The 25194-nt window shown below is 41.4% G+C and overlaps 1 protein-coding gene across 3 annotated transcripts in view; it reads left to right on the top strand.

Annotated features, from left to right (window-relative positions):
• The window catches only part of blmh (bleomycin hydrolase), a 32488-nt gene extending 15479 nt beyond the window's left edge, over positions 1–17009 (top strand). For 2 of the 3 annotated variants that reach the window (XM_047392591.1, XM_047392590.1), the window contains 6 exons: positions 283–438; positions 538–696; positions 812–879; positions 2201–2318; positions 2590–2656; positions 16714–17009. In XM_047392591.1, the coding sequence (XP_047248547.1) occupies positions 283–438; positions 538–696; positions 812–879; positions 2201–2318; positions 2590–2656; positions 16714–16862 (717 nt within the window). In that variant the 3' untranslated portion in view covers positions 16863–17009. Of the gene's footprint in view, positions 1–282; positions 439–537; positions 697–811; positions 880–2200; positions 2319–2487; positions 2657–16713 lie in introns of those variants that run through there. The other variant, XM_047392592.1, reaches the window with a different exon arrangement.
• Positions 17010–25194: the final 8185 nt, after the last annotated feature.

The raw sequence follows: 25194 nt of genomic DNA, 5'->3' as shown, positions 1-25194 counted from the left end.
AGGAAGGAGCGAGGTGGGGGACTAAGGGGAAGGAAATGTATAGAGTGGGAAAAAAATCAAATAGTATTGTACTGTCAGGATGGTGGGTTCTGGGCCAGAAATCATCACTGCATAATTTAATTTGATCACTGGAGACATTCATAAATGAAGAAAAACAAACTTCCAATGTTTAAGCTTAGCTCCTCATTTTACTGCATTTTGTTGACTAGCATCATGCCACTGCTCCCGCATTGCCAAGCGGAAAACTTATGACGGAGGTTCATGTTCACGCTGTCTGTGCAGGTGTTTCGTGTGGCCAGTGTTTGTCTAGGCAGCCCGCCTGACACCATCTGCTGGGAGTACAGGGACAAGGATAAAAACTTCCACCGCATGGGACCCATCACCCCCCAGGAGTTCTACAGGGAACACGTCAAACCCCTTTACAACATCCAGGACAAAGTATGTACCACATCAGACTGACCACACAGACATGAGTTACATTCTTGCAAAGCAAAGCTGTTGAGTCTCTAAACTTGTGCGGTTTCTCCCCGTGCTCAGGTCTGCCTTGTAAATGACCCCCGACCACAGAACCCTTACGAGAAGCTGTACAGTGTCGAGTTCCTCGGGAACATGGTCGGAGGTCGCAGCACTCTGTACAACAACCAACCCATCCAGCTGCTTAAGAAGGCCGCAGCGGACTCCATTAAGGACGGAGAGGTCCGTGGGAACTATTGGACACGACTGTAGCCACAGATGTTTGTAAACTTTGGATTCTGGAAGTAGAAAAATAACTTTTTTTGCTTTAATGTTTTTGTCTTTCTGCTTCTCTCAGGCCGTGTGGTTTGGCTGTGACGTCGGAAAACATTTCCACAGCAAACTGGGCATTAATGACATGAATGTGTGAGTAAATTTCAGGGATATTCTCGATTAAAATGAAGTGATTAAAATGGGATCTTAAAGATATAATCCAAGTTTCTTCCAATCATGGAAGGCTTTAGATTGGAATAAAGCTTTAGTTATGCTTAAAAAGAACTGGAAAGGACAGCAGGACTTAGCTTCGTTTTGGCAGGAAAATAAATGAATTTCAATGCAATTCTTTGCATTTATTCATGTTCAACTCCTTTGATTCGGTAAAAAAAAAAAACACCTTTTGGGTTATGTCTCTACCTGCTTTGTTCATGTAGACACTGAAATGCCTCACCCGTCCTTCTTTGCAAACTAGCTCAGTCTGATTGGATGGAGAGGATCTGTGATCAGTTTTTAATTCTTTCCACAATGTCTTAACTGGACCTAGGTCTGGACTTTGACTGACCCATCAACCCACTGTAGCTCATGGTGTAGGTTTCCCATCTTCGAGTCAGCTTTGATTAGCTTAACTGTGGCCACAGCTTGATGCTGCCATCACTGCGTTTCACCATTAGGATTATGTGTTTAGGGTGAATGTGCAGTTTTAGTTCTCTGCCACACAAAACGCTTTGCGCGTGTCCCCAAGTGTTTATTTTTGGTCCCATCTGATCAGAGCAAACGGGACTTCCTAAAGCATTTTTCCAACAGCGGTTTTCTTCCATGAAGGCCTGATTTGTGGAGTGGACTGATCATTTTCCTGTCCACAGATTCTCTCATCTGAGCTGTGGATCTCTGCAGCTCCTCCACAGTTTCCTGGCTGCTTTTATGAATATGACTGCTCTCCTTCCTTGGCCTATCAGTTTAGCTGGACGGCCATCTCTTGGTAGGTTTGCAGTTGTGCAATGCTCTGTCATGTTTAGCTGATGGATTTGAACTTCTGCAGAACCTTATCCCTGACCAGGCTGTTGTGTTTCTTAGTCTTCACGAAGCTGTTTGTTCAGTAATGTTTCCTGACAGACCCCCTAAAGCCTTCACTGGACAGCCATATTTAAATTAAAATTAAGCAACTGATGTCTGAAGGCAACTTGTTGCACTGCATTTTATTCTAGGGTATCATATTAACAATTCTTCATTGGCACATAAAATCCGAATAAAATGTATTTAAGTTTGTGGTTGTAAGGTAACAAAAAGGGGGTATCCTTCATGCCCCAGATGAGCTAGCTAATAATCTAAGATCCCAGAGCTTTGCTTTTTCTCTAATCGTACTAAAATAGATCCAAAGATTACTTTTAAGATGATCTTATGAAAAGATCTTAGTGAACAAACGAAGCCACCTCCTGAGTTTAAACCTTAAACCCTCCTGGTTCCTCTGCAGGTTCAACCACGAGCTTGTGTTTGGAGTGTCTGTAAAGAACCTTTCCAAGGCAGAGAGGCTGATATACGGCGACTCCCTCATGACGCACGCCATGATCCTCACTGCTGTTACAGATAAGGTACACTCCCACAAACCTACACTACAGGAATGTGACAACCTCATATGCACAGCATTGACTAACCACAAGGGATACACACATTCAGAGTTTCCCAGGGTTTTACTGTTTGTTTACTCTGCTCTAATCTGCTGCAGTTTTTCATAATTCTGTCAATTTCCTCCATTGTAAGTAACCCCAGCTGTCAGGTCACTCTCTTCCCTCGTGTCTCCAGTTCTCACTCTTATCTCCCCCCTCGCCTGTCTCCTGTCCTCTCTCGGTCTCTCTCTCTCAGGATGGGAAAGACGGTTATGAAAAATGGCGAGTGGAAAACTCCTGGGGCGATGACCGTGGAAACAAAGGTAAAAACTAAACCTCCTGATCGATGATCAGAAATGTGCTACGCTGACATTCGGCTGTTTGAAACTCGGAATCACATTTTTCAGCAAAGTCGTCCCATCTGAGTATGACTCACAATGCCCCTGTTTATATGTATTCAATTAAAAACAGGATTAGGAGAAGCCGTTTCTGTTACGGTGCATTTGGGCTACTTTAGGTAATACCAAACAAACCAACAAATACAAAGTTCTGTGGGATTTTTTTTGTAAAGAAAATCACACCACTTTATGAAGTTGGATCAGCACCATTACATAAGAGGCACATGCTTTATGCCATAGACGGCTGAGACAGGAAAGCCTAATACCTGAGGTCTCAGAGTGAAATATGAATTTGAGACCACAATTCATATGCAGACATTAAGACTTAAAACACCTTTTGTAAACTTGGTTGTGATTTGAATTTTTTTACTGTACTACTGCAACGACCTTCAGAAGCAAAGGTTTAACAAGAAACTAACAGTGCTGTAAGTAAGTATTTGTGCCCTTACAGATTCCTTGTGCTTTTTTTGTTTTGTCATACTGAAATCTTTCATGTCATTCAAAAACATTTAACATTGGGCAAAAATAATGTCAGTAAATCCAAAAACCCATTTGCAAATGATGATTTTATTTAAGAGAAAAAAAGCTATCCAAACAAATCAGGTACAAGTAATTGTCCCTCTTGTAGATCATAAATAAACTGTTGTCAACCACCCTTTTTAATTCAGTTTTCCTAGACACACCCAACCGAATACTGCCAGACCTATAAAACCAAGAAATCACTTAAATAGAACCTGTAATACAACATGAAGTAGGCTGAAAGATCTCAAAAAGCAACACATCATACTCAAGACCACATGAAAAGCAAAGTTATTTTACGTAACAGTCTGTCAGTGGAAAGGCTTACTGATCCTTCCCAGGAGTGCTCATCCTACCGAAATTACTCCCAAGAGCACATCGACGACTCATCCAAGGGTTCCCCAAAAGAGCCAAAGAATCCTGAAGGAGAATGTCTGGCCTCCCGTTAGTGATCTGAAGCTCAAGCACACAGCGATCCAAAGCACAGCAGCAAGTCCACTTCTGAATGGCTTAAAAAAGAAAGATTTTGTTGTGCCCTTGTTAAAGCACTGACTTAAATCAGTTTGAAATGTGGCGGGGTTATCCTGAAACATCACTCATGCTCAGAAACCCTCCAACTTGACTGAATAAAAAGACATTCTGTGAAGAAAGGTGGACAGTTCGTCCACAGTTGTGTAAACGACTGTGTGTCAGTTATCACAAATGCTTGTCATCTAGTTGTTCGGTTTAGGTGACAGTTGTTTATTTATTTAGTTTTCTCACAAGCCAACCTAACACAGAGCAATACAGATGGATGGGCTGCTGGTTAGCCAAAAACTCCCTGAAGTTACACAGATTATCTGCCAGCTACGTTTTCATTCCTGTGTGCATTTATGCACAGACTTTATGCAGAAAGTCTACATCCCACCTTAATCACATTAATTGGTGTAGATGGAATGTCTGAATCCAATTTTTACAACCAAAATGCCAAAATATTACATGCAGTTAATAAATATTAAACTTCAATTAAAACGTGTATTAGAAATATTTCTCTCCTTTGGACTTCCACTCTGACTTAACTGATATCTCTTTTGATCCTTTCCAGTTGAGTCTCATCATATGTGACATTTTAAATATGCATCGCTTTTTATTTGTATTTACATAAATAACAAGATCTTGATGTTATTAATTTTTTTCCTCATGCTGGAGGCAGCGCTTTACACATGTAGTATACATGTAGTTCAAACCTTAAAGAGCAAAGAAATTCATATTTCATTTTTGGGGTTGCAAAAAAAAGATTTTTCTGTTGTAGAAAATAGCTAGAAAATAGTTTGATATAAGTATTTTGTGTTCTAGAAGAAAAGTATTGTTTAGAATGATGGTTTATTTAAAAAATGTAGTCAATAGATTAATCCAAAAAAAAACAAATCACAAAAATCAAAAATGTTAATGGCGTCTTTATCTCAGCCATGCACCTCTGATGCTGGATGGGCAGTTTATGCAGAATCAATACTCTATTGTTGCCTGCATGGAACGGTGTCCGTTGCCAGCCCACCACTATGTCCAGTTAGATTTTAGAGACCCTACAAAATCGCAGCGGTACCTTACTTCTGGGTGTGCATGCTGCATGTGTACTTGCACATGTAAATGACCCATTTTGTTATCTAAGCAACAAAAACAGAGGTGGTGTAGTTCATTAATACAGGTAAGTTCTAGCCCCGCTCTGCTGCTCGGCGTTCGGCTTGAAGCACATCTATGCTTCCTTACTTGGTCAGCAGCGGGTCATGCAGCTCCTTCTCCATAACAAGCCGTGTTTTCCAGTCATACCGACCACTCAGAGCTTTATACTAGAACCATGTTCACCCAAACGCTCTGACAAACGTGCACACATTCACAAACAGATTGGTAGGCAACTTGAGGTTAAGTGCCTTGCTAAGGGACACTTCGACTTGAAGGAGAAGGAAGCTGGCATGGGACCCACAACCTTTGTTTTGCAAGACTACTGCTCTCCGCACTGAGCCACAGTCGTGTCATCTACGGCTAATTCAGCAGTAACTTGTGGTTGAAGCAGAATCAAAAATCATTGCTGTGCCTAATCTCCAGTATGCAACTAGGCGTCTTGGTGGGTTTTGGATTGTGACAAGTTAAACCAGCCTTAGGCAAATTCAAGGTTATGTGGTTCATTAAAGAAGAGACATAGTAAGCACTTTTTTTAAATTCCAAACTTTATGAACTTTTAAGTAATACATATCTGACATTTTAGAACTTTACATCTTCTGGTTTAGTCTCTTCCTTTTTTCCCTTTTCCCTATTTTTTCAGTGTGCCTTTGTTCCTCAGATCCTCCTGTGTTGATGCTTCTTTATACATTTGTAATCGCCTGTATCACCGTGCACTGACAGAGTCTGACATTTCTTTACGTTTGTTTTTTTTCCAAGTCAATTTGTCTTAGTCTAGTTGCACAGTACATTCATCAACTTAATCCTTAAGTCAAAACAAACAGTGATCCGAAGCTTTAGTTCAAGGCTGGATCATAATTATAGACTTCTGACTCTTAAAATGTCTTTAAGGCAATTTTCTTGTGTGCAAAAAAAAGAAGAACCTTACTGGTGGCAGATAATAAATAAAATACTAGAAAAGACAAAAGACACAAACTATTAATAATTCTTCAAATCAGTGAAGTATGAAAATTAATAAAATAAGTTGAACTTGGTTATGCAGCAGCCCACATCCAACACCTGGACCTCTGTTACTATTCCATCTATTTCTCATCATTGTTCCTGAGGTTTCTCCAACCCACGCTGCCTCTTATCTCCATCTTTGCCTCAACAGTCCTCTGAAAGTGTGAACTATATCAGGTCAGTTATGCATCGATGGCTAACACACATTAAGTGTGTAATACATTTAGGCATACATTTTTACTCATAATATCTGCTTGAGCCCACTAATTTTACAGACTTTTGGGAAAACATGTGAAAGCCCCTCAGTCAAATCAGAGTTGTATTACGCAGATCTTATTCCATAAACACCAACAGACGGGACGGCCCTGCAATCCTGTCCACAGCTAAATTAATAAAGTTAACGAGAAAGAAACTTTGAGAAGTGGAATTCACGAGGGAGACTCGGCTTTCTTGGAAGAATAAGTAGTACAGGCTGAGACTGAAGTAAAAACAAAACGTAACGCCTTCCTTTAGGTCTCTTGATTTTCCTGCTGACCCTACAGGGGTCCCTCATGAGAGATATAACTTTCTGTTCCCCCTTCTTTAAACCGTCTGTCAGGTTCTATAATTGCTCCGCTCACTCCACAAATCATTTTACACTGTTTTAGACAAATTCTTGGCTACCCTCACCTTGGGTTTTATTTTACATTTTGAAAAGAACATTTGGCTGAGCTCGAGTCACGAACATTTATCAAGTCTTGTATCTGAGCCTCAAATTATTCCGACAGATAAAGAAGGTGGCTTAATTTCCTCCCAGTCTTACTCTGTTGTTCAGTAAACACAAGAAGATGATGTTAATGTTGGTGGAAGGATTTTGAAAGAGATGCTTCATTACCTTTTAAGTATGTGTCCAATCCATCACTCTTATTCCCACCCAGTTATCTGTCCCTGCGATTCATTTGAAGCCCTGCTTTCATTTCCTTTGAAGTAGGTTGGGAAGTGTCAAATCTAGAGCTGTGAGTGGCCAGAGAAAAGCATAACTTAGTGTTAAAAATTAGAAGGCATGTTTTGTAGCTTGCCAAAAGGCATGTCAGTGACTCCCCAAATGTATGGAGGAAGGTGCTCTGGTCAGATGAGACTAAAATTTAACTTTTCGGCCACCAAACAAAACGATGTGTCTGGAGCAAACCCAACACATCCCATCACACCAAGAACACCATGTTTTTCAGCAGCATGGACTGGGAAACGGGTTCAAGTCGAGGGAAAAATAGATGGTGCTAGATACAGCGATCTTCTTGAGCAAAACTAGTGTCAGTTTGCCTGTGATTTAAGGCCGGGAACGAGGGTTACCTTCTCAACTTGCATCTGAATTGCCGCAAAAGGTCACTCTACAAAGTACTGACTTTAAGGGGATGAACAGTTATGCACGCTGATGTTTCTGTTATTTTGCCTTATTTGTTGTTCTATTTCATCCCTACTCACCGCCAGAGGGTGATGCTGAAAGCACTGAATGTTCCCTTCGCGCATGCGCAGTTCGAGTAATTATACCAACAGAGTCACACCTGTGACACACCGGATGACCACAGAGGCTATATATGCCTACGTCATCCGAGGCTCTGTTCCTTATTTCTTCTCGCGTGCTGTTCGTATGAGCTTTGCTTCCCCATTGCCTGGACGCCCTGTCGTTTGCTGGCTGGAGTTGCGGTTTTTTCGCCCTCCTAGGGCTGGAACAGGTTAATCTTAGTGGAGGATTTCTGCAGGTAAGTTTGCTGTTTGTTGGTGACGGCAGCATTCGCGCCCCCTCTCCCAGCTCACGGCTTATTGTTACTGTGTCTCTGGTGTTATTGCAGCTTGGCTGCTGTCAATTTGGCTCTATACCTGGTGACGGCAGCGGTGTTCGCCCCCTCACCCAGTGTGCTCGACTGTGTGGTCCGTTAAGGCTCACAGCATCATGTCTCTCCACAGACGGCCGACTGTTGGCTGCCATGCCATCCAGTCAGTCAAGACACGCCTGGACCATATTCCAGCAGTTGAACCCGCTGTTGCTTCTCTGATCGTCACTAGATGAAGCCCTGCGTCCTGATGTCCGATGCCCACGTACTCAATGTCGGGTTACGGATGATCTCCTGTGTAAAGCATACAATGCAGGAGCGCGTGCTGGCCGCCTTGGCAATTCCATGACACATCTCATGTTTGCCCTCTCTGCATCCCTTCAGGACGCTGGTGGTGCAACTGCGGCAGTGGGGTTTAGCAGCGCAGCACTGCAAGCCTTTGCGCTGATGACCAGAGAGCTCAGCCGTGTCATGTCTTTTCTCATCCAAGATCGTCGACAGGTATGGCTGGCGCAGTCTCCTCTGACCGAAGCATGCCGTCGGACCCTCAGCGCTGGACCAGGAGGTTTCCGCCCTCCTGGTCAAGAGTGCAATCGAGGCTGTAGACCTTCTGCGGCAACCCAGGGGCTACTATTCAATGTACTTTGTCATGCCAAAGAAAGAAAAAGACAGTTTTCGCCCCATTTTAGATCTGAGGGGACTCAATCAGTTTCTGAGAGTGCTTCCTTCCACATGCTTATGACGTCAGAAGTTCTTCAGGCTGTTGCAAAGGGAGACTGGTTTACGTCAATAGATCTGACGAACGCCTACTTTCATGTGCCTATTGCGGCAGAACATCGCCGTTTTCTCAGGTTTGCTTATCGGGGTCGCCATTGGCAATTCCGGGTGCTCCCTTTCGGCCTCTCCCTTTCCCCAAGGGTGTTTACTTGGTGCATGAAAGCGGCCCTCTCTCCTCTTCAGGCCTCCGGAGTCAAGATTCTTCCATATCTTGATGACCAGCCCTCTTGGGCAGGTGCCTCCCAAGATACGTGCCGCCTTCTTGCTCATGTGTCGCAGTTGGACCTCAAGGTCAACTTGGCAAAGAGTTGCCTGGTTCCGTCCCAGGCGACTACTTTTCTTGGGATGCTTTTGGACTCGACTACAATGAGGGCTCATCCATCTGTTCTCAGGGTGGCTGCCATACTCCAGTTGGTCAGTCAATTCAGGCTGGGCAGGCGGTTTGCCTACATCACCTTCCTGCAGCTGCTAGGCAAACTGACCTCAGTCACTTGTGTTGTGCCCTTAGATTTGCTCCTTCTGCCTCCTTTGCAGAGGTGGCTCAACAGCTTTCGTCTGGATGCCAAGCTGCACAGGCGTCGCAGGCTCATGGTGATGTGGACTTGCCTTTGTGCCCTAGCTCCATGGCGAGACGAGACTTGTTTGTCCAAGGGCGTCCCTATGGGGTTAGTGGTGTGTCGCAGGGAGGTGGTCACAACGGATGCCAGCCCCATGGGCTGGGGCGCTGTGTGGCAACGGAGAGCGGTTCAGGGTCTCTGGCGTCAGCGGGAGCGCTCCGAACACATAAACGTGCTGGAGCTGTGGGCTGTACACATGGCCCCCAGGCGCTTTCTGCCCCACCTAGAGGCATGTGCTGGTTCGAACAGACAACACCTTTGTCGTTTACCACATCAACCATCAGGGAGGCACCAGATTGGCGCGCCTTCTAGAGGTGTCCAGGGATCTTCTGGAGTGGGCCTCTCTTCATCTGTCTACCCTACGGGCAACGCATTTACCTGGGGAGCGCAATCAGGTTGCAGACTCTCTCTCGCCAGGCCCCTGCTCTGGGAGAATGGTCCCTTCACTGCGATGTGGTGCGCATGATCTGGGGCCGCTTCTGTCAGGCGGAGGTGGATCTGTTTGCCACGGAGGAGTCATCTCATTCCCCCTTGTGGTATTCCTTAACAGGGGCATCAGGCGCACTGTAGGAACAGAGCCTCGGATGACGTAGGCATATATAGCCTCTGTGGTCATCCAGTGTGTCACAGGTGTGACTCTGTTGGTATAATTACTCGAACTGCGCATGCGCGAAGGGAACATTCAGTGCTTTCAGCACCGCCCTCTGGCGGTCATCCGGGATTCATAGAACCGTAGTTACGTACGTAACTTTCGTTTGCTTTACAATAAAAATACATAGTAATATATATATACATCTTCTAAGTTTTAAGTATATTCTGTAAATGAAATGGTACAAACTCTCAAACCACCCATTGTAATTTCAGCTTGTGAGGCAACAAAACATAAAAAATGACAAGGGAAGTCTCATCCAGGCAGGGATCTGGGGGTTCCCTATATTGTATGAGCCATTTAATGAGACAGGGTGTGGGTATATGGTCTGGACAAAGGCCTAACAACATATTGTGAATATATCATCATCAAAATATCAGTTTGTGCAATATTAATGTCACAAAAAACTGTGTAATGCACCGGTTGTTGGCTAAAATGTTCTGAGTATCATGAGTTTTGACTTTGTATATCAATTTAAAATTCATCCTGTTGGATAGAGTCTTCCTGCATCCTCACAGATGACTGAGCCCAAGATGCTCAAGGTCACAGAGCGAACTGGAAGTACAGAGCTGGAAAAGAGTGAGTGAAATGTGGGTTTACGGAAACTGATGTTGATTTTTATACCCACTTACCTGTCAGTTGATAAATACACTGCCTAGTCAAAAGAAAAAGTCGCCACCAAAAAAAAAAAGGTCACACACTCTAATATTTCGTTGGACCGCCTTTAGCTTTGATTACAGCACACATTTGCTGTGGCATTGTTTCGATAAGCTTCTGCAATGTCACAACATTTATTTCCACCCAGTGTTGCATTCATTTTTCACCAAGATCTTGCATGGATGATGGTAGAGTTTGACTGCTGCACAAAGCCTTCTCCAGGACATCCCAAAGATTCTCAATGGGGTTAAGGTCTGGACACTGTGGTGACCAGTCCACATGTGAGAATGATGTCTCATGCTCCCTGAACCACTCTTTCACAATTCGAGCCCGATGAATCCTGGCATTGTCATATTGAAATATGCCCGTGCCATCGGGGAAGAAAAAAATCCATTGATGGAATAACCTGGTCATTCAGTATATTCAGGTAGTCAGCTGACCTCATTCTTTGAACACATACTGTTGCTGAACCCAGATCTGACCAACTACAGCAACCCCAGATCATAGCACTGCCCCCAGAGGCTTGTACAGTAGGCACTAGGCACTTCACCTCCCTCTCTTCTCACCCTGATGTGCCCATCACTCTGAAACAGGGTCAATCTGGACTCATCAGACCATATGACCTTCTTCCATTGCTCCAGAGTCCAATCTTTATGCTCCCTAGCAAATGGAAGCCTTTTTTTCCGGTTAGCCTCACTGATTAGTGGTTTTCTTAAGGCTACACAGCTGTTTAGTCCCAATCCCTTGAGTTCCCTTTGCATTGTACGTGTGGAAATACTCTTACTTTCACTATTAAACATAGGAGTTCTACTGTTGTTTTTCTTCGATTTGATTTCACCAATCGTTTAAGCCTATCATAATCATTCAGGATTTTTTTACGGCCACATTTCTTACTTGAAGACAATGGGTCCCCACTATCCGTCCAGTTTTTAATAATACATTGGACAGTTCTGAACCCAATTTTTGTAGTTTCTGTAATGTTCTTAGATGTTTTCTCTGCTTGATGCTTGCCAATGATTTTACCCTTCTGAAACAGACTGACATCTTTTCCACGACCACGGGATGTGTCTTTCGACATGGTTGTTTAAAAAATGAGAAGCAACTCATTGCACCAGTTGAGGTTAAATAACTTGTTGCCACCTGAAACATAATCGCCCATGCAGTAATTATCCACTGGGAGGCTCGTATCTATTTGCTTAGTTAAATCCAGGCGGCGACTTTTTCTTTTGGCCAGGCAGTGTATTTTGACTGATCAGTTTCTAATCCAGCAACAAGAATGACAAAAGCACTTTACGTGGAAAAATATTTGGTGATTTTTCTCGGTTAAAAATGTTTTTATGTTAAACTGAACAACCATATTTGTTTTTTTTTTATGCATTAATCTTTCAGTTAGGATGGGTCATCCCTAACAATCATATAAAATACAATTGCACCTAAAATTATTCAACCCTCAAAGCAAATTAGGTTTACTGTCATCATTCAAATTCAAATTTATTTAAATGTATTTTCAATTAATTAAACTCAAAACTGTTTAAGCCAAATTGAACACAAAAATTATACCTTTAATGAAAATGATTACAAACTGTTTCCCCTAAAAAAAAACATGGCTCAGGCCCTAAATGTTCCTAGAGATACTCTTCGACAGTTGACCAGGTTCAAGATAAAGGTAAAGTGGCTGCCCCTCCTTGACATGGCAGAAGGAGGAAGCTATCAACAGTTACCACTACATGGTGATAGATGGTCAGAAGTGGACTTACCAGGTTTATTGTCCTGTGTATGGAGGAGGAAACATGACAGTGTCTCAGTCATACTCCAGTGGCAACATTGCTTCCTCTGGCAAGATATCAAATATCAGGAAATTTGGGAGGCTTCAACTCTAATGAAAATATCTGGTGGGATTTGAAAGAAGCAGTTGCAGCATGCTAACACAGAACATTGATGACCCCAAAGCCTTTGTCCATTAAGAGTGGACCTCAGAAACTCTGCCAGAAGCTGGTGTTTGACTATCAATCACATTTGAAGCAGATCATAGCAGCAAAATTGTCATATGCTCAGTACTAAAGATGGGGAAGGGGGAGGGGCTGAGTCATTTTGAGACTGTAGTAATCACTAAAAGTGATATTTTGTGTTGAATTTGAAGCAACCCCTTGTATAACTAAGTTGTTTATATATAGTTTCATTTTGCTAATAAATGCTTTGCCAATAAATCTATTTCGCAGTGAGGGGGTTGAATAATTTTAAGTGCAACTGTGGCATTGTGGACCAATGTCTGTAGCAACCTGGGTAACGCCCATTGGTAACACTCTTGGGAAAATATACTCTTTAATGTAAGAGTGAATCAATCCCAACTGATGAACTTATGGAAGCCCGAGAAAAAAGGATTCAACATGTTATTATCGGGTGTCTCTGTATCCCAGATGTTGTACAGTTATCTGTGTTTTTTTTTTTTTTTTTTAGAATATACTAACCAAGATTATCTGTGTTCTTTTGCTGCTGGCTAGAATGCATGTAGTCATCAGCTGTTGCAAGGTTAGAATGTGGTGATTGAATTGCAATACACTCAGGTGTTTTGTTTCTATGCTACACTCTTCAAGTTATTTTTCCTTCCCTTCTTTTTAAAACGTGATCATCCCCCAATGTACTTTGTGTCTACATTCTGGTACACCAGTGTCTTCTCTTGGGCTGAAGAATGAAGCAATCACTGAAATGTAAAAAGTCAAAGTCCCTCATATGAGTCCGGCTCTCTTCAGTGCTGTGCGGAGTTAGACAAATGGACACAGTGGCTGCCAGCCAGATATTAAGTATTGTTATTGTCCTTTTAAAAACACAGAAATGGAAAACCTTTTTTTGTGTCCAGCTTTTTTTATGTAAAATGCGAGACAGCTGTTTTACACTCTTCAAGCTTCTACTGCATCAATCTGTCCTTTGGTCTGTTAGCCCAAAGTCAAATAACACCCAACCTTTCCACACACACCATGCCACTCAACATGTGGGTTCCAGAAAGCTCACACCAGCTCACAGGAATACCGCAGTGGGAACCTGGCAACATGCCATACGAGACGTGCGTACTTGGAAGAACGTCAATATGCAACACATGCAATCTTGATGCATTGTTTTGAACTGTGGCACGTTCTTGCAGTTACACTGACGTCCTTGATAAGTGTACTTGACAGTTGGAGTGTTTACTCAACTCTGCAACAGTCTCTTCCCATGTGCTCAAAGCAGGGGAGTAAAAGCCAGTTGAATTTAGTTTTTAACAGGATTAAAACTGTTTCCAGGTTGTATTTCAGACTCCAGAAAAGGTACATTTAGAAATAGAGCTAAGCAGTGACGTTTAAGGGACCGCACAGACATTGTTTAGTTTCACAATGGGTGTGAAGGGTTGATGCCAGGAGTGCTGAGTGCATGCTGCACTAAAGGGGGAGGCAGTGGTAACTCAAAAGGGCGGTGGTCCCTCATGTCTGTCGAAACAATAGTGTAGCGATAAAGACCACTTACAACCTATTTAAATTGGCATGCTAAGGTCAAAAATATGTTACCCTAAATTGAGTTTCCTCTTTAATCCCTCAACATGTATTGCAAGACGAAAAGTGATAAATGGTATAATTAATGTCATGTATTTGTGTTCTTTTTTTTAGCAAAGATAAAAAAGTGTAACATTAGTTAACTTTGTTTGAGGAGAAAGATAAATCTGTCTGCACAGGACTGTTAAGAAGTGTTGCATAACGTTCTCATACCGCATACCCATGCTAACTGAGCTGTGCACTAATGAAAAGCTCATGAAAGAGATAATGGGTTAAATCGTCCATGCAAATAGAGAAGATCATAACTTAACCAGTCAAAACACTCAGTCAAATCTGCTGGTTGCAGGTTTGTTTAGGCAAGAGTCATTTAATGTGTTTGATCTCAAAAATACAACGATTAGACACATCTGTTTAGACTTTATTGCCTTCTACCATAACAACTGTTTGAACAAAACTAAAACAATTATGGATCTTGTGTTGGTAGCTTTATGTAAGAAAACATACATGTATTTTGGTACAGAAGGGGATAAAACATAAGCAGTAGGTCTTAAGGAATGCACCAGTCTGATATTTTGGCCTAATTTCCATCCCTTAGGTTTCACCAAGTTTAGTCAATTTCTTTCTAACCTTCCGGCCATGGCACGAATTAATTATGTATAATTAAATTATCATATATATATATGGACAATGAAACTGAAACACCTGGTTTTAGACCACAATAATTTATTAGTATGGTGTAGGGCCTCCTTTTGCGGCCAATACAGCGTCAATTCGTCTTGGGAATGACATATACAAGTCCTGCACAATGGTCAGAGGGATTTTAAGCCATTCTTCTTGCAGGATAGTGGCCAGGTCACTACGTGATACTGGTGGAGGAAAACGTTTCCTGACTCACTCCTCCAAAACACCCCAAAGTGGCTCAATAATATTTAGATCTGGTGACTGTGCAGGCCATGGGAGATGTTCAACTTCACTTTCATGTTCATCAAACCAATCTTTCACCAGTCTTGCTGTGTGTATTGGTGCATTGTCATCCTGATGCACTGCACTGCCTTCAGGATACAATGTTTGAACCATTGGATGCACATGGTCCTCAAGAATGGTTCGGTAGTCCTTGGCAGTGACGCACCCATCTAGCACAAGTATTGGGCCAAGAGAATGCCATGATATGGCAGCCCAAACCATCACTGATCCACCCCCATGCTTCACTCTGGGCATGCAACAGTCTGGGTGGTACGCTTATTTGGGGCTTCTCCACACCGTAACTCTCCCGGATGTGGGGAAAACAGTAAAGGTGGACTCATCAGAGAACAATACATGTTTCACATTGTCCACAGCCCAAGATTTGCGCTCCTTGCACCATTGAAACCGACGTTTGGCATTGGCATGATTGACCAAAGGTTTGGCTATAGCAGCCCGGCCGTGTATATTGACCCTGTGGAGCTTCCGACGGACAGTTCTGGTGGAAACAGGAGAGTTGAGGTGCACATTTAATTCTGCCGTGTTTTGGGCAGCCGTGGTTTTGTGTTTTTTGGATACAATCTGGGTTAGCACCCGAACATCCCTTTCAGACAGCTTCCTCTTGCGTCCACAGTTAATCCTGTTAGATGTGGTTCGTCCTTCTTGGTGGTATGCTGACATTACCCTGGATACCGTGGCTCTTGATACATCACAAAGACTTGCTGTCTTGGTCACAGATGCGCCAGCAAGACGTGCACCAACAATTTGTCCTCTTTTGAACTCTGGTATGTCACCCACAATGTTGTGTGCATTTCAATATTTTGAGCAAAACTGTGCTCTTACCCTGATAATTGAACCTTCACACTCTGCTCTTACTGGTGCAATGTGCAATCAATGAAGACTGGCTACCAGGCTGGTCCAATTTAGCCATGAAACCTCCCACACTAAAATGACAGGTGTTTCAGTTTCATTGTCCAACCCCTGTATATATGCGAAAGTTAAGTTGGTGAGAGCTGGATTTCTGTTGGGGTAAGAAGGGAGGCCCTTTGTAAGGTTGTGAACCACTGCCTTAGATATTGTAGACCCTTACATTAACTCTAAGATTTCTAAAAGGCTGCCAGCATTTCCAAGTCTAGCATGTTCCATGACCGTCGGAGGTTAAAAGCTCAAAAGAATAAAACAGCACTTTGCTGTACTCCGTTCAGCCTTCCCGGTATCTGTTGAAATCATCAGTGGGTCAGTTCAACAAAATGTCTTAAAAGACAGTACGAAATGGCATCCTTTGGTAAATCGCGAAAAGGTCATGTACAAAACAGCCAGTATTGCAAACGTATTAATGAAGAACAAGTTAAATCTGGAGCAGAGAAGTCTAGCACCTTTTTGTAGCAGCCTGAAGGAACCGCTGACATGCCCCCCTTAGACGGTTCCTTTAAAAAGCTTTTAACACAAAGTGTTAGTTCAACAAAATATCCCAAAAGACAGTACAAACTGACTACACAAAGTTTTTAAAGATTTCGATTTAATTAAATAAAGACCTTCCAAGAAATTAAGCCAATTTTGTCTTCTTCATTCAGTAACAACTTCCTGATCAGAAAATCTGAGTTTTCTACTGAAAGTTGCAGTTTTCAGTGCAGCCCTAGAATGTTGTTGTATTTGTATTGATAAAAAAGAAGATAAAAATAAAGATAGATAAAAATCTGATTCAGCTATTGTTTATATGCACAATGTTATTATTGTTATTATTTTTATTTTATTTTATTTTGGAAGCTAGTTGTTCTTCAATCTAAACAGTTTCTCCCATTCTCTGTAGGTTACCTCATTATGAAGGACGACTGGTTCTCAGAGTATGTCTACGAGGTGGTGGTAGACAAGAGGTTCCTCTCCTCTGATGTCCTGGACGTGATGCAACAGGAGCCCATTGTACTTCCTGCGTGGGACCCAATGGGAGCATTAGCATAAATCCAGAAATCCAGGTTTTAGCCCCAGTCCTTGGTCTCATTAACTCCACCCTATTCCTCAGCTGCTTTTACCTCCAATATTTCCCTCACACCCCCTCCAAAAGAGTTTGTTCTTATAGGAAAAATAAAAACTTTTCTTTTTTACTCAGCTACCTGTGTCTTTTGTCTTGTCTGCATCACAAGTAATGTGTGGCTTAGGTCTGCACTGTTTATGTTTCAAGATTGCGAAATCAGCTTGTGTCCAAAGTTGTTTACAGCAAACATCAACAAATAAATTAGCAGTTTTTGTTATTGCTTTAGATTTAAATGTCCTGTGTCTCACAGTGATTAAATTCACAACTTCTTCCTGTGGTGTAGACCTGAATTCATGGCTTCAAATGAAAGTTTGCATGTTTGACACATATAAATTAATCAAAATTAGGTAATTTAGATTTTGTTTAATATGGAAAATGGGGTCAGAGACACGGTGACTAAGTTATTGTTCTAGGTGAAAGCTGAAACACCTCTTGTTCCTTTTAGTAATCTTAGCATAATACAGTTAAACAACCATGCACCAGCAGAACAAAGGGCAAAATAGAACCTGCAGTTAGCTCAGCATGCATGTTTTGAACTGTGGAACAAAACCTAAGAACCTGGGGAAAACTGCATGGACTGGGAAAACATGCAAACTCCACACAGAAAGGTCCCAGTTTGGGTTCGAACCCAGGGCCGTCGTGCAGTGAGGAGGCTTCCCAAATGCCTGCTCAAAATACTGGAGCGTTAAGAACTCTCAAAGAATTTCAGATGTCTTCATTTAGGTGCAGCCTTGGAAACGTTGCATGGTCTCTGGACCAAGTTAAAAACAGACATTTAAAGTTTGTTTTACTTTCAGCCTTTCTGACTACACTAAGTATGTACAATAGTTTTAAAAGTTTATTTTAAGATTATTGTGACATAAAAAAGTTAAAGCATGAAAACAAATTTTCTACCTTTAATGTGTATGCACAATGTACAGTTAAACTAAAAAATATATATTTTCAGGCAAAAAATATAACTAAAATAAAATAACTAATACATTGTTAACAGCTTTTAATAGAATATCAGCTTTTCTTTGGTAGGAGTCAATCAGCATCCCACATCTTGACTTAATATTTGATCAGTGTACCTTGCAAATGTTCTCCAAACCTCCCTGGTTATAGTTTTTAGTTTGATTTAGTTCTGGACTCAGCTAGTGCAGTTTCATAATATTACATAACACTGGATAGAGCAAGGAGTCTAACTCAAAGTTACCAAAAATATCCTGTGTCTCACAGTCATTAATTTAACTTCTTTGTGGCATAGACCTAAACTCATGATTTCAAATGAGGTAAGAATTGTGTATGTTTTGTGCATGTTCTTTCATTTCAATTAGGATTTAGATTTAGGTTTTAAATTTCAACATTAAGAGCAGAACATGATCATTCATTTGAAGACCATTAATTGATATACATGTATTCACATTGATCATCCCCTGCAGTATGAAAGATCAGGTCCATGTGATGTCATGATGAAGGCTTTTTGCCCAGGTTGAGATTGTGACAGGTGCGTAGGTTGATGTATGTTAAAGTCAGATTTCTGAGCATATGTAAGGCTACAGGAATTTCTTGTTATCTTCTCCTGACTGATACCTTTATGCAGTGAGATCCAGTTGATCATTTGTTACCTCTCTGTCAACTATGGCTTTTAGCAAATGATGCCAGTGAGCAAATGCCCTAGAAAGAAAGGTAAACCATATTTATACTTAATCAGATAGACCATAAAAGATCTTAGGTATGTATCCAAGAAGACTAAATGGATCGAAAGGAGCATAAAGTAAAGTATTTGTCTATGGGTGTGCACACTGATGCAACAAGGAGGTTGCACCTTTTTTTATTTTTACTTTTTTCCTCTAAACAATTTGTTTTTCAGGTAAATTGAGGATATGTGTCTCATTACAGGTGGAAAACGCTTTGAATTTATTATTTATTATGATCCTATTTTAGTTATAAACAAAATTGAAAATGGACAAGGGGGTGTATATACTTTTAAGATCCACTTTATTGTATTTGCAAAAGTTTGTAAATGCTTATAACCTGAATCCATCACATATCCTTAGTTGTACTCTTAGGTACTATTTGAGGAGACATTACTATGTGCGTGTTTGCAGTTTTTGAAACTGCAAGTGGGCCGGGTGTTTTTAAAGTTTTCAGGTGCAAGACGCAGAACAAAGCCTCGCTGTGAACTTACAAACCCATGCAACCGGGCTTACGAGCTCTGACGTCAAAAATTAGTCTTATGATAGTTTCCAAGTAGCAGCTATTTGTGTCTGACAGGGAGAATGATCCCATCACTGAACCATACAGGACTAGTCACTTCTCAACAGGCCTCATAAATGTCTGCCGATTTCTCTCTCTCTCTCTCTCTCTCTCTCTCCTGCCCCCTCTCCGGTGTTTGTGTGTCTGCAGGAGGCAGGATTAATCTAGTGCCTCGGCTGATGCTGACTGGAATGGCGGTCAACACTCGAGCGCAGCCTGGGGAGACAAAGAAGGACATGGTGATTTTAGTGTCGACATCAAGGTGTCTGTGTTTTCTGTTTCAGTCCCTGATGGTGTCTTCCTCCTCTTCTATCTGCTCCTAATACACGCACACACACACACACACAAAATGAAGGCTAAGTCGACCCACGGTGCTACTGTACCTGGCAGGACGCCACTTGGCACTGAGGGTTGCAGGTGGCTGGAAATGGGTTAGTTAGACCAGGGCACAGACTGTCTCAGAGTTCTATAAGCTCTCTAAAGTTTGCTTCTTTCCAGTTTTATCTCAATTTTTTCAGATTTTGTTACCTCTGCTATGTTCAAATTAATCTTTTCCCTACACTATTTGTGCACTTTTGTGAATATGCATCAAGGCGTCCTGGATTAGGGACAAGGATCTTGTTTTAAAGCTCTGTGTGGGGAGTGTGCGTATGTACAAGAGGGCGCACACACATGCTCCAGTATGTGTGTTTGTGTTCTAAGCCCGACCGAGTAGAATACGGCCTGCTGTAAGCCCAGGCATGTGGGATTTGTGTGATTGGGTTTAGTCAATGCTGATAGGCGACGTCTTGGGCTCTGGATGACCAGACACTCCATGGACGACACCGGCTGCCCTGCTAAAAATACCAAGGTAAGACCTCACAGTCTCCTGGGATAGACTCATTACGAGCAGATTTGTTATCACTGTTAACATAGAAATTATTTGTTGTACCTGGGGTTTTCAGTAGTTAAACAACCTTAACTGTCATTTAAAAAAACAGATTTGTTGTTTTGAATGTAGCAAGGGAAGGTTACTGTCAAGGTTTAAAGGTTTTAAAACTAAGTAAACTGTAATGGGAGTCTTGTTTTGTTCAACGATTTGTGTAAGGTCACAACATTATTAAATCTTTATAAGATGGTGCAATTTATGGGCAATAAACTGTAGGCTTTTTGAGGAACATAATTAACATAACGCCAGTCATAACCTTTAACTGCCCCCAGGTTGGGCCTCTGCCACTGTCTAAAGTGAATTCTCCGTAGCACAACGCTGGAGATTTTAACCTCAGGAATCTTTGCGGGAATGGAAATGTCAACATAGGGTCACCGAGGTGTTGTGAACTTGTTAGAGCAGGAAAGACTATGTCAGCAATCCACAGGCAAATATTGTGTCTCTTGAATAATGAGTCGTTAAGGTTTATGGTGTCGCTCCTGCCTAACAGTAATATTACTGCTCCAAGTTCATTAGCCTTTGCACCTTAGGAAAAATGTTATTTCATTATTTTATGACCCAAAATGACAAAAACAACTTACCTTCTTAACGGTTTTCAAAGTCACAGCCTTATATTTTTACCACATGGTTTCTTTGTTTTTGAACAGAATGAAAGCCTCTCACATCCGTGTCATAAATAAACGAACCAATGTGCTGTTTAACCATTACACATCCAGTAAGATGTTGGTTATTGAATAAAGACATTTATTTATTAGAATGTGTAACTTTTTAGTGTAACTTCAGATTCACATAAAATTTGACATTTGAAGTCTTTGGGTGACCTAATTTTATTTTTAACTTTAGATACAGTGCCATGCAAAAGTATTCACATTTATATAAACATGTTTTTTTTTTCACATTACAACCATAGATTGCAATGTATTTTGTCACAGTTTTATGTTCAATTCAATTCAGTTTTATTTATATAGCGCCAATTCACAACACATGTTGTCTCAAGGCACTTCACAACAGTCATGTACATACATTCCAATTAATCCTAACAATTGAACAGTGCAGTCGGAGTTAGCTTTTTATTCAAATTGGATAAAAAGTGTTTCTATCTAAGGAAACCCAGCAGATTGCATCCAGTCAGTGACTTGCAGCATTCACTCCCCCCGGATGAGCATGTAGAGACAGTGGACAGTCACTGGCGTTGAGTTTGCAGCAATCCCTCATACTGAGCATGCATGTAGCGACAGTGGAGAGGAAAAACTCCCTTTTAACAGGAAGAAACCTCCAGCAGAACCAGGCACAGTGTGAGCGGCCATCTGCCACGACCGACTGGGGGTTTGAGAGAATAGAGCAGAGACACAAAGAGAACAAAGAAGCACTGATCCAGGAGTACTTTCTATGGGAAGGAAAAGTAAATGTTAATGGTTGTAGCTCCTTTAGTCGTTTCACCTAGAAAGAAAGAACAGATAAACTCTGAGCCAGTTTTCAAGGTTAGAGTCTGAAAGAGAGCACATATAATTAGTTACAGTAAAAGCTCAGTCAATTGCTATGGCTAGGAGAGAGAAAGGGTTAAACACTAAAATACAGGGCTATGTGGATCATTGGTAGAGGGTGAGCATTAAGTTGTTGCCAGCAGAAGCTCGGACGATGCCCTCTCCAGAAAGGTGTCACAGGTAGACACAGAGTCAGGCCAGGTGTAGCTTCTAGGAAGAGAAAAGAGAGAACAAGGTTAAAAGCTGAAATAACAGCAAACAATGCAAAATTGGAGAGTAGTGTGAGAATGTAGCGAAGAGGGTGAAAGTGGTCGTTATGTCCTCCAGCAGCCTAAGCCTATAGCAGCATAACTACAGAGATAGCTCAGGATAAACTAAGCCACTCTAACTATACGCTTTATCAAAAAGGAAAGTTTTAAGCCTAGCCTTAAAAGTAGACAGGGTGTCTGCCTCACGGACTAAAACTGGGAGCTGGTTCCACAGGAGAGGAGCCTGATAACTAAAGGATCTGCCCCCCATTCTACTTCTAGAGACTCTAGGAACCACCTGTAAACCTGCAGTCTGAGAACGAAGTGCTCTGTTAGGAACATATGGAACAATCAGATCTCTGATGTATGATGGAGCTAGATCATTAAGGGCTTTATATGTGAGGAGGAGAATTTTAAATTCTATTCTGGATTTAACAGGGAGCCAATGAAGGGAAGCTAAAATAGGAGAAATATGATCTCCCTTTTTAATTTTCATCAGAACTCTTGCTGCAGCATTTTGAATCAGCTGAAGGCTTTTAACTGCATTTTGTGGACATCCTGATAGTAACGAATTACAATAGTCCAGCCTTGAAGTAACAAATGCATGGACTAGTTTTTCAGAGTCACTCCTAGATAGGATATTTCTAACTTTGGCAATGTTCCGGAGATGAAAGAAGGAAATCCTAGAAACCTGTTTAATATGGGATTTAAATGACATGTCCTTGTCAAAAATAACACCAAGGTGTTTTACTTTATTATCAGAGGTCAATTTAATGCCATCCAGGTTAAGTGATTGACTAAGCAGTTTCTTTTTTAAAGACTCCGGTCCAAAGACGACAACTTCTGTCTTGTCTGAATTTAGAAGCAAAACATTTAACGTCATCCAAGTTTTTATATCTTCAAGACATGCTTGTAGTCTATCTAACTGGTTGGGCTCATCAGGATTTATGGATAAGTAAAGCTGAGTATCATCAGCGTAACAGTGAAAATGTATCCTATGCTGCCTAATAATTTGACCTATTGGAAGCATATATATAGTAAAGAGAATTGGCCCAAGTACTGAGCTCTGTGGTATTCCACAATTAACCCTGGAGTTTAAAGATGATTTATCATTTACATGAACAAACTGGAATCTGTCAGACAGATAAGATTTAAACCAGCCTAGCGCTGTTCCCCTGATCTGTTAAAGACAACACAAAGTAGTACACAATTGGTAAGTGGACAGGACAAACCTATGGTTTTCAAACTTTTGTTTCACAGCAAAATTTTACTCTGCTATCCCTAAAAACATCAAGTGCAAACAAATGTCTTCAGGAGTCACCTAACTAGTAAAGAGAGTCCAGAGAAGGCCTCAGATGTTTGTTAGAGATCACCAGTGGGCTAACAGCATCAAGAAGACCAAGAAACAAAGCAGACAGGTTAGAGGTAAAGCTGTGAAGAGGTTTAAAGCCTGGTTAGGTTATAAAACAAAATCCCAGACATCTCCCAGAACATTGCTCAATCCATCACCTCAAAATGGAAAGAGTATGTCACAGCTTCAAATCTATCAAGACATGGGTGTCCACCTAAACTAACATACTTGGCAAGGGGAGCATTAATAGACGGACGGACGGACGGCAGGCAGGCAGGCACTTCATTATCTGTCCCAAGGGTGGCAGTGTTAAGAGCAGTTGCTGAAAACTGTTGAAAGTGCTGTTCTTATTTTAAGGGGTTTAAAGTGGATATTGCAAACAGGAAATGATTTCTTGAAGATGTTTTTTCCGGGCCAGTGGAAACTTGAACCATCTGCCTGATGGAAGCAGCTGGAAAGAGTGGTGGAAAGGGGTGAGATCACACATCTCTTAAACAGTTTGGAAAGAGGTGTTTGTTGTAATCCAATTATTTTGTTGACTTGATTGATGATGCGAGACAGTGTTGTTTTATGTTTGGCTGTGAGTAAGTTGTTCCAGGATAAAATGCTGTAAGTGAGGATGGATTTAATTATTGACTTATAAACCAGAGGAAAACTCTCCTTGCTAAAATCTCAGTTTTCTCAGCAGGTTGATACTTTTCTGTGCATTTTTATAAATGAAATCAGTATGTTCCTAAAAAGCTAAGTGTGAGTCCACTTTAGTTCCCAGGTATTTAAAAGACTCCGTCTGCTGGTCCTGGAAGATAATTGGCTGCGCACACAAGAATAATGACCTGACCTCTTTGACTCTGCCCCATCAGTACGTAGGAGTTCCATGTTTAACAAAAAACTAATATTTCACATAATCCTGAACCCATCATTCCCATAGTGAGGCACAGTGGTGGCATTATCATGCTCTGTTTTTATGTTAGCAGGGACAGCGAATCTGGTCAGTTTTTGTGGGAAAATTAGTGAATCTAAATGCAGGACAATCCTAGAGGAAAACCTGTTATAGGCTGCAAAAGACTTGTTGTAGCATTTTGTTAAGTTTTTGGAGAAATTGTGTAACATTGCAGCACTGAACCTAGTCGAAAGCAGAATTTCTGTATTTGTCCTCGCACTGTCTGAACAAATATAGAAAATATCCAAGGATTCATTTGCTATGTGTTTATTTAGGCCCATGGCAGTATATATGATGAATATTAATTATATAATAGTCGTATTTGACTGAAAAGTCATTTAAAAACATGTTTTTACTGAACTACTATGTTTACAGTGTTCATTCTAAATATGTTGAGATCATGTTCCATCGCAGTGATAGGTGTTAAAACAGTTGCTTATCATTTATCGCAGTGTCTGCACCATCTTCCCCAGTGTCCAGTCGTATTCGTCAGATGACCTGTTGATTGGATAGCTCCCATCTCCTGAAGATGGTGTCTTCTGAGGTGTCTTATTTGGTTCTGAGGAACCAAATGGCTCACTCATCTGTTTCCTGTCGGCTGAAGATGGTCACCCTCTCTTTGCTGTTCTGTTCCCCTGAATAGTTAATACAATCAATTAGGACATGGTGAAATATAAAAACAAATTCAATAAATGAGTGACGTATGTTTTAGTTCAGGGGTGTATTCGGGACATTACATATATGTAATAACCTGAGATTTACATCTTCAAGTTTAACTCTCCTGAAAGTTGTTTCCTTTAGATGCCAGTTCTGCCCCATATTCCTGCACAGTTTTGACTATAAGGTGAAGCTGAGGACACAAGACAAAATCTCATCACTAATATCGCTTTCTGGATGCATAATTTGATTGTGCTGGATGGAGATTTATTCTGATTGTTGTTCTGTATGATTTCTGAGCCTCTAGATGTCTGCTTGTAGCTTTATTCAATGATTTGAATTTCAATTTGGGATTTCAGCTCAAACACCAGAGAGGTCGGGGAGACAGACACATGGCTTCATTTCAAACAGCA

Source organism: Girardinichthys multiradiatus, chromosome 18 (genome assembly GCF_021462225.1).
Source record: "Girardinichthys multiradiatus isolate DD_20200921_A chromosome 18, DD_fGirMul_XY1, whole genome shotgun sequence".
NCBI lineage: Eukaryota > Metazoa > Chordata > Actinopteri > Cyprinodontiformes > Goodeidae > Girardinichthys > Girardinichthys multiradiatus.
The sequence above is the reverse complement of the archived record's forward strand: the minus strand, read 5'-3'. Positions and strand labels throughout refer to the sequence as shown.